The 19,388-nt window shown below is 33.6% G+C and overlaps 1 protein-coding gene across 9 annotated transcripts in view; it reads left to right on the top strand.

The window, feature by feature from the left end:
• The window catches only part of LRFN5 (leucine rich repeat and fibronectin type III domain containing 5), a 251,251-nt gene extending 232,093 nt beyond the window's left edge, over positions 1-19,158 (top strand). Inside the window, exons 3-7 of one of the 9 annotated variants that reach the window (XR_014313178.1) lie at positions 1,289-2,693; positions 5,395-6,107; positions 12,731-12,774; positions 13,152-13,270; positions 18,773-19,158. Coding sequence is in view for 3 of the 9 variants with exons in the window: in XM_082736278.1 (XP_082592404.1) it covers positions 1,309-2,693; positions 5,395-6,107; positions 12,731-12,774; positions 17,415-17,435 (2,163 nt within the window). In the remaining 6 variants the exon portion in view is untranslated. Of the gene's footprint in view, positions 1-1,288; positions 2,694-5,394; positions 6,671-12,730; positions 12,775-13,151; positions 13,271-17,217; positions 17,384-17,414; positions 17,467-18,772 lie in introns of those variants that run through there. The other 8 variants (XR_014313179.1, XR_014313183.1, XM_082736278.1 and 5 more) reach the window with 8 other exon arrangements.
• Positions 19,159-19,388: the final 230 nt, after the last annotated feature.

The following is a 19,388-nucleotide window of genomic DNA, read 5'->3' as shown; positions in this document are numbered from 1 at the left end:
TGTCTCCAGGAGCAATGATAGCATTCATTCTTTTTTTTTTCGCTTTTCTCAAGGATCACAATTCTGTGCTTCTTTCTTTTCCAATGTGTGAAAACTATAGTTCTATACAGATTTTTTACTTTTTGTTGCTGCTTATTGTAGAAAGGCTAGTTTCATCATAAACAGGAGAGTAAGACTATTTCATTTGTTGAGCATGACAGTTCTTATTCAACCACATTGAATATGATATAAAATAGGCATAAAATAAATCAAAACTATAAGAATATGTTTTATTTAGAAAACTAGGCACTTTATTTCTAGAATAATTCCATATTTTATATTTTCATCTTTTAAAGATTGATTTTCTCTAGCTATTTTTCTTGGCATTAAAACCACGTGTAATTTATGAGAACTTTGATTGCATATGTATTAGTATTTTAATTTTTGATGATTAATTTCAAGAACAAATACTTCAGATTAAACTGGAAAATGAAACTATCAAGATTTTTTAAAATTATATTTGGATTAAATTTAAATACATTAAGATTTTAAAAGAAAAGATGGAATTATAGCATCTTTGGTACTCACTGTCAAGACTTTTGACGACTACTTTTCATAAATTATCTTTTAAAAACCAATTTTATGTCAAATAAAATATTCTAATATTTTAGGAGCTCAGAGCATTTGTGGTAAACTTTTAGCCTTTTTATTTTTGAGAATAAGAGTATTTATTTGCAGTTAAGTTGTGAAAGTTGTACTATGTTCAAGATTGTTTGTAAAGATGAGTAAAATTTAATGGACAATTATTTACTTTCGAATACCATGCCACAAAGTTAACAGTAACAAATATTGTCTTTTATTGTTTCTACTCAGTAAATTGAGTACTTGCAAATCCTCAAATATATCTTAAATCTTTTAAATGTATGAGATGTATTTCAAGGTTTGGGGCAAGTTTCTTAACTCCTTCCCTCCAGTCTCCGCTGAAGGTCACATTTTTTGCACATTCATTGAGTACCCTGGACATATCTCAAAAATAGCACGTAATTTACAGAATTATAATAATCTGGTGGCTTATTTGTTTTTCCCCATTTGATTTTAAATCCCATGAGGCCAGGAATGGTATATTTTTCATCCTAGTGTCAATATAGCCTGCAATACAGAGTAGATATTTTATACTTGTTTGTTAAGTAAACAAATGAGTAAATTGTTTCTGTATTGCAGTTTGCATAAAAAGGATTATTCCAGTAGGAATATGAACATTAGTGAAATGATTAGATGCTAACACTGCATTTTGTATCTTTTCTTACAGGCTCTTAAATCTGATCTACAATGGAAAAATTTCTTTTTTATCTGTTTTTCATTGGCATAGCAGTGAGAGCTCAGATCTGTCCAAAGCGTTGTGTCTGTCAGATTTTGTCTCCTAATCTCGCAACCCTTTGTGCCAAGAAAGGGCTTTTATTTGTTCCACCAAACATTGACAGAAGAACTGTGGAACTGCGGTTGGCAGACAATTTTGTTACAAATATTAAAAGGAAAGATTTTGCCAATATGACCAGCTTGGTGGACCTGACTCTATCCAGGAATACAATAAGTTTTATTACACCTCATGCTTTTGCCGACTTACGAAATTTGAGGGCATTGCATTTGAATAGCAACAGATTGACTAAAATTACAAATGATATGTTCAGTGGGCTTTCCAATCTCCATCATTTGATACTGAACAACAATCAACTGACTTTAATTTCTTCTACAGCATTTGACGATGTCTTTGCCCTTGAGGAGCTGGATCTGTCCTACAATAACTTAGAAACAATTCCTTGGGATGCTGTTGAGAAGATGGTTAGCCTGCACACCCTTAGTTTGGATCACAATATGATTGATAACATTCCTAAGGGGACTTTCTCCCACTTGCACAAGATGACTCGGCTAGATGTAACATCAAATAAATTGCAGAAGCTACCACCTGACCCTCTCTTTCAGCGAGCTCAGGTACTAGCAACCTCAGGAATAATCAGCCCATCAACTTTTGCATTAAGTTTTGGTGGAAACCCTTTGCATTGCAATTGTGAATTGTTGTGGTTGCGGCGTCTGTCCAGAGAAGATGACCTAGAGACTTGTGCTTCTCCAGCACTTTTAACTGGTCGCTATTTTTGGTCAATTCCTGAGGAAGAGTTTTTATGTGAGCCTCCTCTCATTACTCGTCATACACATGAGATGAGAGTCCTGGAAGGTCAAAGGGCAACCTTGAGGTGCAAAGCCAGGGGGGACCCTGAACCTGCAATTCACTGGATTTCTCCTGAAGGGAAGCTGATTTCAAATGCAACAAGATCTCTGGTGTATGATAATGGAACACTTGATATTCTTATAACAACCGTAAAGGATACAGGTGCTTTTACCTGCATTGCTTCTAATCCTGCTGGGGAAGCAACACAAACAGTGGACCTTCATATAATTAAGCTCCCTCACTTACTAAACAGTACAAATCATATCCATGAGCCTGATCCGGGTTCTTCAGATATCTCAACTTCTACTAAGTCAGGTTCTAATGCAAGCAGTAGTAATGGTGATACTAAAATGAGTCAAGATAAAATTGTAGTAGCAGAAGCGACATCATCTACCGCACTACTTAAATTTAATTTTCAAAGGAATATTCCCGGAATACGTATGTTCCAAATCCAGTACAATGGTACTTATGATGACACCCTTGTTTACAGGTAAGAAAAATTAACCAAATTTTTATACTTACTATGCATCTTACTTAGGGCTTGTTATCGTACTACTGACTTGTTTTGTTTTGTTTTGTTTTGTTTTAATTGACAGTGCTACTCTGTGTTGTAATTATAGCACTCCATTTTTTTTAAAGTGTGTAATGTAAGGTTTGTGAAAGGAGATTACCTGTGGGGAAATACTTTGAATGGTGTTATTCTTAGAGAGTTCAAATTTATATTTAATATTATGCTTACTTACTTTTTTCCCCTCATCTAAGAGATGTGACTATCAGAGAACAAGATTGATTTATTTTAAAAATTCAAAAACATACCAGAACTTACACATCCACATGAGTGTTCTTTCCTTCAAGGAAGTCACGTTGGGAGGCTATTCCATTATCCCAATGATGCTGGCATTGCTCAAAGCACTTTTGGAATTATCTTTAGAACCTTCGTCATACTATTTTGAATATCCTCAGTGGTGGCAAATCTTCGTCTTTTGAGGGTGAATTTGAATTTTGGAAACAAGCAAAAGCCATTTGGAGCCAAGTCTTGTGAATAAGGTGGGTGATCAAGATGGGTATTGCCATTTTTGGTCAAAAAATAGGATGTAACTATAAAATAATGAGACTGATTTTTTTTTTGAGTAATTGAGTTATGTGCATGTGTATTGTTTCATATACACTGGTTCTTAAGACAGTTCCAAATAGAAAGTTTATAAATATTTTGAGCAGTGAAAGTATCACTGGAGTTAAGTACGTAATCTCCTCATAAGGAATCCGATGGAGAATTTGTGTCTGACTATAGGTTTTCTGGTATGTTTTTCTGAAGTTCAGCCTCATTGATTTATAGTCACATCTTGTCCAATTTTCAGTTGGAAATATACATTTTTACCTCTTCATATAATTTCACTCATGATAGACTATTATTAGTCCTAAGAAATGATATAAAATTGTGGTTTTGAAATATACATATATATATATATTTTTGTCTTGAAGCTTTTTGAAATAAGATCAACTCAATTCTTATATACCCAGATGAATTCTTGAAGATAATTTGATCTTCATTCATGTATGGAGATGAGAGAACTTTTTTAAAATGAGCATGGGCTGGTAGAAAAAAACAAAACTGGCCCAGCTAGCCATATGATCGATCCTGGGCAAAGTTCTACATGGCTGAGTTTTAATTTCCTCATCTTTAAAAGCAAGAGATTAAAGTAAATGGTTTCTAATATCCCTCTCATCACTAAATGTATGATCATATAGACTCTGAAGCATGCATATTAACATAAAGTAGTTTGTCCTTCTCATACTCAGTTCTTTACCTGGGTTACCCAGTATTTAACCCATTGTCAAAGAAGAGTGGTACCCCTCCCCCTCACCTTCCTGTAGCTTCTATCATTGTGTGTGTGTATATATATCTGTATATATGTATAGCCATAGGCCAGTTTCTACATTCCAAATTCTAAAATCCTAATCCTTCCATGACAAGAAAATTCTATGTGACCTTCAGAAAATTGCTTAAATTTCCTGACTTCAGTGTTTGTCATGAATAAAATAGTAATGCCACCCTCATATAGTCATTGTAAGGATAAAAATTATAGTGTTCCAGAAAAAAAAAATTACAGTGTATATAAAGTGCTTAGTAATGCCTGGTACTTATCACACACTCACTAAATGTTAGTGATTTTAATCACAAATCACAAATACATACTCTGACCTAAAACTTTCCTGGTTCATTTAGAACACATTGTTTAGATTGTAGAATAGATTAGCATTGCCAAGTTTTCAAATGTCCTAAAAAATTCCTTTCAAGGAAAATACAGTTTCAAGCCTTTTTTTTCTGCATGAAATCTTAGTTTAGGTCATATTTGGTTGCTAGGGAAAAAAAGGTAGTGGAAGAAAGCACCCACAGAAGAGTTTTGTGATACAATGGATTCAGAGGTATCTGTAAACTTTTATCAAACTTTAGCAACTGTTCTAAAGATAATTTCATCAGCCCATAATGGGTGGGATGAGGGATTTAGGCTCTGATCAACAGCCTTGCCCTGTTCATATTTTTAGGATAATATTTCTCATACATTCCCATCAACCTCATTTTTAGATAAAAACATGCTAGGAACCAAGTGTTGACGGCATTAAGAGTAGACTAAGATCTGTAAATAAAGTACTGTAATCTTAGTAATTATCGTAGTTACAAAAGATAGGTTTACTGGGTACCATTCCATAGCATCTTATAACTGATTTGGAAAATAAAAACTCTGATGCGTTTCCATTCTGGTTTCTAATGTGATTGTCAGTGTTTTCCCTTTCTTCAAATTGGGTTTTAGTCACAGAGGTGTTGTAAGTGCTAAATGGATTTGTTTAGTAGTCAGATAATGTCACAGTCACACCTTTCAAAAGCAATTTGTCATAAATGATTTTTTAGCAGGGGCTTTTATTAGGAGTTCTGCTTTGCCAAGCAATGTAATTAGTAAGCTTGTCAAGGCATGGTGCAGGCACCATTAATACAATGCAGAATACGACAATGACTTTGAACTGTTTTACCTAGGCAAATATAAGATTAGATCATTTTTCCCAAATTTCATGTCTGTTATAAATGTGCTTATCTTAATAAGTACTAAAATGAAACAGGACTGAAGTCATAATGGCTCTGTGTGTCTATATGTTTTGTTTTTAATATTAACACAAATCCCATTGTCCCTCAGAATGATACCTCCTACGAGCAAAACTTTTCTTGTCAATAACCTGGCTGCTGGAACTATGTATGACTTGTGTGTCTTGGCAATATATGATGATGGCATCACTTCCCTCACTGCCACAAGAGTCGTGGGTTGCATCCAGTTTACGACGGAACAGGATTACGTGCGATGCCATTTCATGCAGTCCCAGTTTTTGGGAGGCACCATGATTATTATTATTGGTGGAATAATTGTAGCATCCGTGCTGGTTTTCATCATCATCCTCATGATCCGGTATAAGGTTTGTAACAATAACGGGCAACACAAGGTCACCAAGGTCAGCAATGTCTACTCTCAAACTAATGGGGCTCAGATACAAGGCTGCAGTGTCACGCTGCCCCAGTCCATGTCCAAACAAGCTGTGGGACATGAAGAGAATGCTCAGTGTTGTAAAGTTGCCAGTGACAATGTGATACAGTCTTCAGAAACTTGTTCAAGTCAGGACTCCTCTACCACTACCTCTGCTTTGCCTCCTACCTGGACTTCAAGTGCTTCTGTGTCCCAAAAGCAGAAAAGAAAGACTGGCACAAAGCCAAGTGCCGAACCACAGAATGAAGCTGTCACAAATGTTGAGTCCCAAAACACTAACAGGAACAACTCAACTGCATTGCAGTTAGCTAGTCGACCTCCTGATTCTGTCACAGAGGGGCCCTCATCTAAAAGAGCACATTCAAAGCCAAGTAAGTTTCTCACTTTGCCTGCTGAGAGATCCAGAGCGAGGCACAGGTACTCCCTGAATGGAGAATTAAAGGAATACTATTGTTATAGTAACTCACTGAACACGTGTGGACTGTTTTCTAAAAGAAGCATGTCTATGAATGCGATGCTAATTCAGTCCAATGGTTCTGACGGGCATAGTGGAAAATCAACTCTCTCAGATGCTGAGTGGATATTGGAAAGCACTGTGTAACCTATTATTTCTTTTTAATGAAGAAATTATTTTGAAAACTCATATAGGAAGTTGGAATTTGAAATTCCAGTTTTGTTTCTCTGATACAAGCCTCATAGAGCCAAGGTGTATAAACCTTCTAGGTACAGTTTAATATATGAAGGTAACATAGACAGGATGGTTTAGGGATAAAAGCATGACAGAGCAGTGCCTTCCCCTGCCCTAGGACTGGCTTCCAGGTTCTACAATAGCAGAACACAAAATAAAGGTTGTCACCAGAAACGGAATTCTTCCTAAATAGTGATATTTCCTCCAGTCTTACAAAGGACCACCCAGGCTGATTAGCATTTTTCAGTGAGTAGATGGTATATATTCTTTCAAGGATGGTGGCATTTGTTTTTAGGCAGATATTAAAAAGAATGACTCCGTGTTATTATGGTGTTTAAAATAAAATATTCAAGTATACCCAGACAGTGTTAAAATAGGTACCTTCTAAACAACATTCTTGGTTCAGGTGCCTTAATGGATTTAAGGTATTTCTCATCCATGACAAAGCTTTTTTGGTAGGGAGCAAAAGGAAATTCAAGAGATTTTGTATTTATCAAGAAAATCCAGTTCAGTTTTGTTTGTTTGTTTGTTTGTTTGTTTATCCAGTTCAGTTTTAAGTCACAGGCCAGATTCTACATGCTGCTACCCTGGGCACAGGAATGTGTTTTCATTCATTCGGTACACATTTGCAGAATGAATGAGTTTTATATTTTTCTTTAAGCAAGTTAAAAAGGGAGACAAAAATACAAGTCTCCCTTTATTAACGGAATGTTTATTTTTATCACTAAGTGAGATTTAAAAAATACTTCTAATGGAATTCGTAATACATTTATAAGCAATAGAAAGTCATTGCTCATTAACCAGATATTGGTTTCGTTTTTCCCTTCTGCCTGTAATTCTCAGTTGGAATGTTTCTTTCTTAGAGTCAATGCATTTATTTTTAACCAAAACCTGTGATGAAATTTAATTAGAAATCATTCAGCTTAGGGGGAATCTATCATTAAACAAAATCTTAAATTTAATCAGACAAGGATATTTCTCCTTGATATATGGCATTCCTGGATATTCATTAAAATCAAGGTCTATAGATAAATGTTCCTATCTACTCATTGAAAATCTTACATTATATTGCAACTTGATGGTGTTTTACTAAAGATTGGTACATGAGGCTAACCTTCAGACATTCTTGATGTTTGGGGTGGAAGGCTGAAAATAAGGCTCACAAGAGAATCTTGCACAAAAAATGTTAGCCATAATATACGAAGATTTGTACTTTACTTATACAAATGCTCCATGGGAGTAAGTAAAACACAGAGTAAGTTCATTATCTTTTACAGATCTCTTGGAAATATTAAAACACAGATAAGGAATAGTAGTCACTAGTGTAATTTTCTTCTACTAGAGGCATATGTAAAAATTTCAGTTAATTTTAGCTTGACACAGGCACATCTTATACATGACTTATCATGATGACATTCAGACATAGGTAACATTAAAGCAGTCAGAGATTATCTTCCACGCCAATCTTGAAAAAAATTATCTAATGGGCTAGTATTATCGTAGGTGTTTCATAAACACCTCCTCTGTCCTCGTTCCCTTTCTAAAGACTTCCTTTCACATTTTGAAAATCGAATCAGCTTTTGTGGGTCAAGTGTATAGTTCTTTTGAGGAATAAATGAGATTATGTGTGTAGTCGTGTTTTGTAAAATCAAAAGCATTACACAGAGTGAAGTGTATCTTCAATACTATTTCTGTAATAATGTTCTAATCCCAATTTAACATTTCTAATTAACATCATTACTTAATTCTTCAAAAGGTGCTGCTTGACAAAAGCATATTGGTTCTCCCTTTCCTAGTTTTTACATATATGGTATTAAAAAGTCCCCAATACACACACACGCACACACATATATACATATACATATACGTATATATATATACACATATATATGTGTGTGTGTATATATATATATATATACACACGCGCGCGCGCTTTTGAGACTTAAGCAAATGAATCTCCAAGGAAGAAATCTCTGGCATTATGAAGATTGTGGACAAGGAGGCTCTGAAATCATGCAGTAAGGCCACAGTTTAGCATATCTGTTCCAAGCTACTGACTAGCTTATTTTATATTTTCCAGTTGCCTGTATTTTTAAAAATCAATTTTCTGCTTATGTTTCAAATGAAACTTTAATTCCATATCTTTTATTTCTTATAAACATTTAGAACTTTATAATATCTTACCATGTGAAATTTATTGTTTGCCTAAAGTCATTGAAACCATTTAAATTTTTATTAGTTTTACAAGACTGTTTTCAGGGTATATTAACCAAATGCATGAACACTTGTTTTTAGAAATGATAAGAAGGCTCATGTTTCTGTCTTTCTAAAAAGTTTATATTTTGAAAGATCAACAAAAGTTGGCCTATCAAGAGGGTCAAATGTTTTTGTTTTTGTTTACAAGTGTATGAAAAACTTTTTGCTCAGGGCAGTTTCAGTGTGAAGTGACTGAAAAATAAATCTATGGGACAGTTAGGGGTTAGTAAGCATACCTGGTATACTTTCCGAAACACAGTAGTTATTTGAATGAATGAGTGAATGGATAGATAAATAAATAAATGCATGGGGCCAGTAAGGAAGGTGCAGTAATAAGAACTTTGATTATATGCACAATATTGATTTGTGATCTAGGTATTTTATTACTATAAGCAAGAAATTCTGTGTCTCATTGTTTTTCTTTCTGTTATTTCTTACACCTCTCATTTAACCAACTGTGTGTATGTGATCCAAAGCATGTGGTTTGCTGTTGCTGATTATGTAAAAGGTATATATATTGCTTTTTATTTCCATGTCCTAAACTATTTTTCTTTTATTTTTAGCCATTCTACACAATAGTTTCAGGTTGTTCAATATGACAACTAACAAGCAATATATTTACAGATATTTGCTTCAAACATTTTTTTAAATTATATGTCTTCCTGTGTTGTTTTTGTTTCTTTTGGATAAATATCCCCCAATTTGGAAATGTCCAACTACTATTAAAATAGGTCTTTTTTATTTAATATATGTAATATTTGAGCATCGTAAAGTGTTGATGAAGCATCCAGTGCTGCCTTAGGATCCTAAGAGGAAACAAAGTTTGGTTTGATGGATACTATTTATTTTTATGCTACAAATAGACCGAAACAGCAGTATATTAAATAAATAAATTAACTATGTAATACCCTCACTGGAACCAATTTATTTCCTAAATATTTTTTAGGATCATTAAATGTAGTTAGTTAGGTTGAGGCCACAATAAGCTAATTTAGCTTTCAGACAGTTGACTTTAGCTGTAGATATATTTTACTAAAAAGTTTTTAGGATAGAAGTTGTAGAACTATTGTAAACCACTTACAGACATAACAAGTCTATTTGAATGATACATACTTTCCCACAAGGAGTTGAGAAATTAAAAGAAAAATGTATTCCATTTATCTACAGAAATCTCTTTTTATCTTTTCTTGAGAAGTACTTTCTCCTTCATTTTAAAGTACTCACAAAGTACTTACTTCCAAACTAAATTCTATTTTATTTGCTCACATCACTGAAAGGAAACTAAATATTTCATTTAGAAAGGTAAAAAACTAGAGCAGTTATCACAAGATCTATAACAATTGCCTCTTAGTTCTGAATTTTTCCTATTTTTCCCGTTATTCACAATGAGAAGCTTAACAACAATCATTTAAATGCCAATAGGTCATTAAAAATAAAAAAGTACAGAAAGCATAAAGCATCTCATTGAACATAGAATTACAAAGGCAAATGGAGGCATTTTTCAAAGACGGCAGATCTGAACCCACTTTCTTATTGGTATGACAAAACTCCGTTTCTATTTTGTGATGCTAAGAAAACAATGTTCGTTGATATTATGCAGAATGAAGACTATCTATTCTCTTTTTCTTGCTCAGTCATCCCTCGTGTTTCACGAAGCGTTCAGACTTTCTTCTTTAATAGTGAATGTGGATGCTTCTGTCTGTAAGTCTTTGTGGTGCTTGGGGAAAGGACCTCAGCACAGAGGTGGGCTGGATAAGAAAAGGATATTTTTCTTATCCTCCATAGTTGATGATGTTAATCATCATCGTTATATAGTCATTATTATTATTTACATTATAATGGTTGTGAGTGAAGCATTTGGGGGGAGTCAAACTTAAGGATAAGAAATATCTTGTTTTCAAAATTTCATAGAAAAAAGAGAAAGTAACCAAAAGGAATGACTGGGATTTTGTAATAGTTTCAGAGCTCAGTCTTTTCAGATTGTTGAGTCCTTTTCCTCCCACAGTAGATAAATGTATGCTGGGACTATACATACACTTACTTTTTCAGATTTGGGGGGTTTTGTTTGTTTGTTTTCTTTCGGAAACAAATTAATCATTCTTATAGCAGTACAGAGGATCACATAATATAGAAAGAACTGTAAAAGTATTACTGTGACTGAGTCTTCCTAAAAATGTGGTATTGTCTGAAGTGTGCGACACAGAAGGTAGCAATTTCTACCTGGGAGTCTATTTAAGTATGAAATTTCCTTGTTAAATAAGGGTAATGTATTTGCAATTTTATCAAATACTACAAGCAGTCAGTATAATAAATAGTGTACCATTGTCTTCTGATTTTGTCAGCTATTTCTCAAAGTCAAAATTTAAGATAGAAAGTTACCATTAGTAAAATATATACATGGTATATACTTATGTATCTATATATGCAATATATAGATATACTAATAGGTATGCTTATCAGATTAATCAGTTAAAATCAGAATTTTGTGTCCTGCAACACAGATTGTAATTGATTAGTTGTATAAGATTACAACAGGAAATAAACTCTCTAGAAGAAATTTATTTTTCTGAACTTCCTGATGATAATGATCTCTACACCTTGTCTAATTTCATTCACTCTTCTCAAATTCACTCATTTTCAAATATGTCCATGAATTTTAAAAATTAAAATTTTTTACTAGGCTTGTAGAAGTATCAATGTTTATGCCATTTCACCTGAGAAAGCAAAATTGACATAAAATTAGGTGTCAAATCCATATGTATAGACTTTGAGAGTCATTCCTCTCAGTAGACTGAATAATTTTTCTACTAACTAAACTGCTGGCATTCTGTTTTTTACAATAAAAGTGCCATGGGGTGAAAGCGTTGGGAAAAAAATTAATTTTTTTTTTCAAATACATTCCGGGAAAGTCATAAAGTCCCTTTCATTTTGTGTTTGGAAGTTGATGTACATTTGATCTTGCCTGAAACAGGAACTAGATAGATATTGTGATTCTGCTCAGAGTATGTCCAATAAATTATTCAAGTAGCATGAAGGGCTTATGAAATATCCTATGTTGGCTCTACCATAATGTAATTTCCTAAACATTTTTTTCTGTTTATTGTGAACATGTCTTATTATTGCTTTCATGTAAAACCTAATCTCCAGAGGCCATTAGAAGTTTCTATGAATATTTGTCCTGGAAGCTCTATAAAAAAAATATTTTGTTCTCTTCTCATCACACTTACCTGTGAACCCTGAGAATAATTTTTTCCCAATATTTTTTCTTATCATTGTGTCACTTCTTAATGAATATTTGAATATTTCAAGCAAATACTAAGAGTATTTGCTTGAAAAGAGGACATATTGGAAAGAAATAGAATGTGTGCTATGCAAGGCTAGGTAATGGTATGAAACATTCATAGCCAACTGGAACATATATATGGACATTTAAAAGGCAGAATGGCTGCATATAGAACATTAGTGTTTTATGTGAGGATACTGGGTACTTCATAAAACTTGATATTATTTTGGGGGTTATTAAATAATGATTTTTGTAAATGATTATTTAATACTCTGTGTGTTGAACATAGTGAAGCCATGTTTCCTGTTTTGGTTTCTCTTTTCCTTGGTGTATCTTTCCATATTAATCATATACAGCTCTGTTGTTGAAATGTTAACTTTGAGTAGGGAAAAATGAGTAGAAGCCTGATTCACTTCTTGAACACTTTGAAGAAGAGTACATTCCATAGTAATTACTCACTTCAGCAACTAGAACAATATTTTAAAAATTCTACTATTATAGTATTATGTATCAGGAAGTAGCCATAGACAACTACAGAGTATTTACAAAAGTCAATTGCAATTTGCCCAAGAACAGGTAAGTAATAAATAAATAAATAAATAAATAAATAAAAGGTCTAGATAATATCTAGATTATCTAGATAAAAGTCTAGATAATTCTCTGTTAAGACAAATCTTATCAAGATTTCAGTGAGAAGTGTTTTAGGGTCTATTTCTTAAAAATGGAATTTGTGTATTTGTTTATGACACTGAAAATTTTATTCCCAGATGCTTTGCTGACTAATGTTGACCAGATTGTCCAGGAAACACAGGTGAGATTTTTGTTACCTGTCTCATAATACAGCATTAAGTGGGTATATTCTTTTAAAAGTAATTTTTTAAAATTTTCTTGCAAGCTTATGTAACTTCTTGAAACTTCCCATTAAAACTTACTCAGTACTCAATGGTACAAACTAAAGTTCTGTTTGGTTAAATGAATTTCCAGTTGCTAAATTTAGACATCTTTCTGGTTAACTGAACATTTCTGATCCATACTGTAAGGATACAGGGAATACTAATGTGACTTTGGAGTCCGTCTTCTATTCATGCATGATAATAATGTGCGTTTTTTACAAATATTTCCCAGTGTGAAGAAAGTAGCTTGATAAGAATGTATTCATTCCTATCCTTGACCTCTACATCCTAATAGGAGCTGAAATGATACATTATGCCTCCCTGAAAGTGGATGAACAGAAGTGTTTCAGTATTATCCAAAATGAATGAAGCCACTATAAAATGGAGCAAAAGACTACATTTGAAATATTCATGGTATTCCTTTTGTCAGCAACTGATTACTCTTCTTTTTTTTTTTTTTTTTTTTTTCCTTTTTGGAAGTTTCAAATGAGTATTTGATTCCTGCATTTTAATTGGATCAGAAAGTGTGTTTCCAGAGCAAAATAGCACTTTAGCAATCTGTTCAAACAGCTGGAAGCATCAGCCATTTGCTCAAGGTTTGGCACAGAAAAAATATTCTGCTTTTAAAGGTTCTAAAAAAGGCCACTGATTTAATTTTTTAGGGGTAAAAGTAGGGTTGTTTTTTTTTTTTTAAATACATTTTGTATTTAAAAGATAATAACTTTGACAATCATTCAGGGTTTCCCCTAATGAATTCCACTCCCAAATTAATCACCATAGTTTTCATGCATCATGTCTCTGAGTTCAGGATCCCAATCCCATGTTGCAAAAAATGAACAGATGGCTCACTAGAAACAATCAGTAGCCCAGTGTCTGGCATACACTTCGTGTTCTGTTTTTGTGTACCGAACTGACCTGCGTGAAGGTGCATTGTTTCATCATCACCCAGTGTGTCCCTTTCTCGCTCTGAACCTCTCTTTCTCTCCTGGCCTCTCTCTTTGCCTTTGATTTCTGAAAATTCATTTATCCTGTAACTTTGGACATCTAGCTGTTCTGAAAGAGAGTATCTTTAGAAAGGGATTAGAAAGTAAATGATTGATCTATCAGAGGCACTGTCCAGAATGGTGCTAAATGTTTTATCAAGATTTGGAAGCAGGAAAGTCAATCTAAGTCATTTTTCAACTATCAATTCAAGTATCATGAAACCTCAGTGTGACTATTCTTGGTACTTGGCAAATGATTTCTGCCTTAGCAGACCTATCATTTCTACCCCTCTCAATACCACCAGTGAAGCCCCTTGGAAGAGACTGACCATCGTGCTTGTCTTCTTGTGCCCTTCCCATGGTCAGCAGTTCTTCACCAGGTGTGAGGGGAGTGAGGTGGAGCTTGTGCTTCCAGCTTCCCAGCTCCTTCTTAGTGGGGTGGAAGGGATATAAATTTTTATTTTAAGTTTTTATTTCCACAGGTCGGTAACAAATGTGGCTTCCTAACCAAGGGCAAATATGTTTTCCAAAATTTTGGATGCTGCCCATTGCATTAAATTTAAATTAAAATGCTACCTGTGTATATATACAATAAAAGTAAGCAAAAAACCTGGGGTGCCGAGGTAGCTCGGTCAGCTAAGCATCCAGCTCTTGGTTTTGTCTCTGGTCATGATCTCTGGGTCCTTAGATTGAGCCCTGTCTTGGGATCTACTCTCGGTGGGGCATCTGTTTGTCTCTCTCCCTCCCCCTCTGGCTTTCCCCTGGTTCACACCTTCTCTCCCTCTTTCTCTCTCTCTCCTTCTCTCTCAAATAAATAAATAAAATATTCTTTCAAAAGTAAGCAAAAAACAAACAAAAAACACCTTACAACACATTTTCGTTTTTAACATAACAAAATATTTCCATGGCAACCTTACTAAATTAATTATACCACAGTCCCTCACATAGCATCAAATTCTAGTAAGAAGGTATACAGAAGACAGAAAGGTTTCATCCAGTTAGTGGTGTAGGTATTCCTCATACTGAGGTATCTGCTAAGATCATTTTTTTCCCTAAGGGTGAAGAATTAATACATTTATTTCATTTCCATTAGCCAGAATATGTCCTATGCCAATTTTTTTCCTTAGGACCTTTCCTGCATGTGTATAGAAATAGAATGAACTTAAAATATTTAATATATCACATATGATCCTTTTATAATAAAATCTTAAAATCCTAATCACACTCAGATGAATTGAGAACAAAGAAGAAACATTGATAATAATAACTGGTGGTAATTATGTGTAAACTGGCACTTATATGTGTTAACCTTATGTTTGAAAAGATTGTTAAATCTGTAAAACAATTCATATGCCATGTTTAGAAATTAAAAATAGGAACAACTGACTACCTGCATTTTTTTATTTACTTAGAAAAATGGAGGGTGGCAGAGGAAGAGGGGGAGAGAATCTCAAGCAAACTCCCCGCTGAGTGCAGGGTCCAACAGGGGACTCAATCATGATCTGATCCGAAATCAAGAGTCCCACACTTAACTGACTTAACACACTTAACCCAGCTTCCCCTACCTAGTTGCATTTACACTGAAAATTTCTTAAGTACACTTTCTTGAAAAGTATTTGCTACATTCAGACCAACAAAATATGTGTACTGTGTGTGTGTGTGTGTGTGTGTATACGTATGCCCAAGAAATATCCCTTAATCTACAATTGCTTGCACTAGCCTTTAAGAAAATAGCTTCCTGATTCTAATGGATTTGACTTCCGGTTATTCTGCATAGTATCAATTAAGGTATTTAACAAATTTAAAATTTGTCATAAAACCCCTGCTACAGGTGCAATAACTATGAAAAGAGACAATTTTTTAAGAGAAACTATTAAGGTATAAATGAATAAAAAGTAATGCTGATTATAAAGAAAGAGCAACATTTAACATAGGGTTAGGAAAAAATATGAAATAAGAGCTAAACAGCAAAGCAAATTTGTATGTATGATCCAGATATATTTCCAATGTTATTTCCCAGTAAAAATTAATACTATAAAGTATTTGGTTCTGTAGCTTTGTTTTTTGCTATGATATTACCTTTAAGTGAAATTTTTAAAAATAAGAGTGATAGAATAGGCACATATACACATATGGAGATAACTTTTAACTATTTTTATAATAATTAAACCCATTTTTGACATTTGCTTGAACATTACAGTAAATCAGTAAAACCTAGAACCATGGTATCAGGAATGACTTTTAGAAATCATTTCCTTCTTTTTTTAGATATCCTAAATAATATAAGAATTGTTCTTAACTGCATTCAGAGTAAAGACAGTAATAGCATTTTCTCACCATTCATTCAACATCAGGACATTTTTCCTTCTTTTAATATTGGATAGTTTAATTTCCTTTTTTCTTTGTAGTACTGTTAATAAAACTATCTGTCCCCAATATTTGCATACCTTTCACTGTTAAATAAGGACCATTATCAAAACATCCTGAGCCTATCTCAAATTCATTGTAACATTTTAGATAATTGTTATAGTCTGTTTTTTTCCCTTTGTGATTCTCTTGTAATTTGTGTTCATGTTTAGATCTTTATGAAATCATTGTGAGAGTTGTCTATTGATTAGTGAAGTAAAAAGTGTTATTTTGAATATCATATACAACTTCTTATGCAGGTTCACATTATGTCATCATTTCAGTCATAGTTATAGGTTCAGGACAGGTGAATTCATACCGCAGTTTCCAAAACTGATTGCTACTTGTCTAGTCTTTGAAATTAACAGCTTTTATAAAAGCCATAATTCCATAGTTTGTTAATATATATATATATTTTTTTAATGTAGGGGTGCCTTCGGCTCAGGTCATGATCCCAGGATCCTGGGATCTGGCAGCATTGGGCTCTCTGCTCAGCAGCGAGCCTGCCTCCCCCTCTCTCCCTGCCTGCCTCTCTGCCTACTTGTGATCTCTCTCTGTCAAATAAATAAATAAAATCTTTTAAAAAATAGGTTTTTTTTCATGTAACGTAGAAATGAATCTCTTTAAAATATGTAAACTTAAATGATCATTAACTGGACTTTTTTTTTTTTTTTTTTTTTTTAGAGAGCTAGAGAGAGCTAGAGAGAGCGCAAAGAAGAGAGCTAGAGAGAGCAGGAAGAGACAGTCTCCCTGCTTATCAGGGAGTCCCAGCTGGGGCTGATCCCAGGATCTTGGGATCATAACCTGAGCCAAAGGCACGTGCTTAATGACAGAGCAACCCAGGTGCCCCTCATTAACTTGATATTAAAATAGTTTTTTATTCTGGAAGAATTTATTATTTCTAAGGTCAAACTAGTTATATTGTGCACTGTATTTTTCTTCTATTTGCATTTAGTCTTTTCTATATTACAGCTTCCTGAAACTTGAACTTTGGTATAGTACAACTACATCTTTTTTCTGTCAAAAGAAGCATATAATTGGAAATACAAACAGAAATAAACTCATTGTAATGCAATTTCACCGAAATAAGCTATGCTATGAACTCAATAGATAGGAATTTAGGTAGAATCCCATTGTAATTTAAAGTGATGTTACGATGTTTTTCTTAGAACATTCCAGGTAAAGAATGATGATGAGATCTATATTTCAGTCATTTCCAAGGTAATTATTTTTTATAAATACTTTACACATCTATTATCTATTAAGTTTCCGAACATTGTGTAAATCCTTTGTTTAATAATTTTCAAGGACTATTGTTTGTGCCAAAAGTAACTGCAGCTATTCAGCTAGTCAGATGAAATATTTTCTCCATCCTTCCTTTTTTAAAAGATATTATTTTTGAGTAATCTCTACACCCAGCGTAGGGCTCAAGCCCACAACCTGAGATCAAATGTTACAGACTCTACCAACTGTGCCAGCCAGGTGCCCCCAGATGAAATGTTTTCTTGAATGAAACATCTCTACAATATTTTTCTTACCTTTATCACATGAAGTTTTTTCTACACCAAATATGTTCTACATCAGCATTTTTATATAGAATATTCTTCCATATTTCATGATTCATCTGGGCCATGCATTTTATAACCTCCAACTTGTAAACATAATTCTTTTTGAATGGGAAGGGACAAAAATTACTTCTACTTCATATTTATGAAATTCTGTATTTATCAAAAATCATTTTTCATCTCTATTCAAGATGGAATTTATAGACATATCTTAAATCTATGATGTTTAGAACCCACATTAGAGGAAGAATATTTATACAGCTTGATATTTAAATATTTTAAATGGTTTTATATTATTTTATTCAAAATCACATTAACTATGGAATGCCTTTCTTGTAAGTCATTGTCAGTTTACACATTTGTTTCTTCTGTGAGTGAGGAACTAATTTATGAAGAGGAGTAATAGTCTTCACTAACATTTAACATATAATTAAATTTTATAAAATTTCAATATGATACAAAACCCCCAACAAACTATTTGAGAAGTAGAAATCACTTAGATTTTATATGTGATGAACAAAATTGGTCTAATATGTTCATAGTTTTAAAGCCAGCATGATTATTTGTTAAAATTTAAATGGCATGCATTAATGAACAAATCATTATTTTCCTTGAGAATATAAATGTGAAAAACAAAGAAAGGGAAAATGCTGTTCCACAATTTGGCTTTGACTTACTTAACTATTTAGGCTGAATGCATTTAGATTCCTTTTTAAAATGAGATTCTTCTACATATTCAGAATTTGAAGTTACCAAGCAACATTGTAAGAGCTGATGTGATGTCTAGATGGCTTTTAAGGGTGTATCTTGTATTGTATAGCAATAAACTCCTGCCAGGGTGCTTATAGTTTATAACTTCTGAATTACTGGCACAATGGCCTTATTACCTATGTATTTTCTCTTTGTTTCTTTGTTCCTTTTTCTTTCTTTCTTTTTTCTTTTCTTTTTTTCTTCCTTTTCAGAGGCTGGAGTTAATCTGAAGAGCACTACTTCTTTCTCTCCTGAAAAAAGTTGCCACTGATATTTTTACTGGATAAAATTAAGGCGTTTCAATTCACAAAGGCTCATTGTTGAACTGGTGCCCTAGAAGACATTGTCCACAGGAACCGAAGCAGAAGTCTCTGATGCTGGCACAACTGGCTCGATCAGACCATGGTTCATCCCCTTTAAAAGCCAAAATTTTTGTTTTCTTCTGGCCTACAAGTATTTTTTTTTTAAAGAAGGAAACAGAAAAGCCTACATTGGCATCGAGTTCTGTATCAGTCCATGTTACATTGCCATCCATGATTTAAGACTGTAGAATCTTGAATAATCTATATCACTTTAACAAATAAATGTTTTACTATGACAGAATTTGTACAGTGCCTGATTTGTGGAAGTATCAATTGCTTCAAGTATGAATGGTGCAATGATGACTGTAAGAACTAATAATACTATTTTACATTTATGTAATGCAAAACCTTAAGGAATCAAATTTGCTTTATAATATTGGACCTATTTCTGCCATGAGTAGAGTACACCCACGTCTGTGGGAGAGCAGTGCAGCTATTTTAAAAGTTTTACAGCAATCTGATGCTT

Source organism: Mustela nivalis (genome assembly GCF_964662115.1).
Source record: "Mustela nivalis genome assembly, chromosome: 6".
In the NCBI taxonomy this organism is placed as follows: Eukaryota; Metazoa; Chordata; class Mammalia; order Carnivora; family Mustelidae; genus Mustela; species Mustela nivalis.
This window is presented reverse-complemented; position numbering and strand designations above follow the sequence as displayed.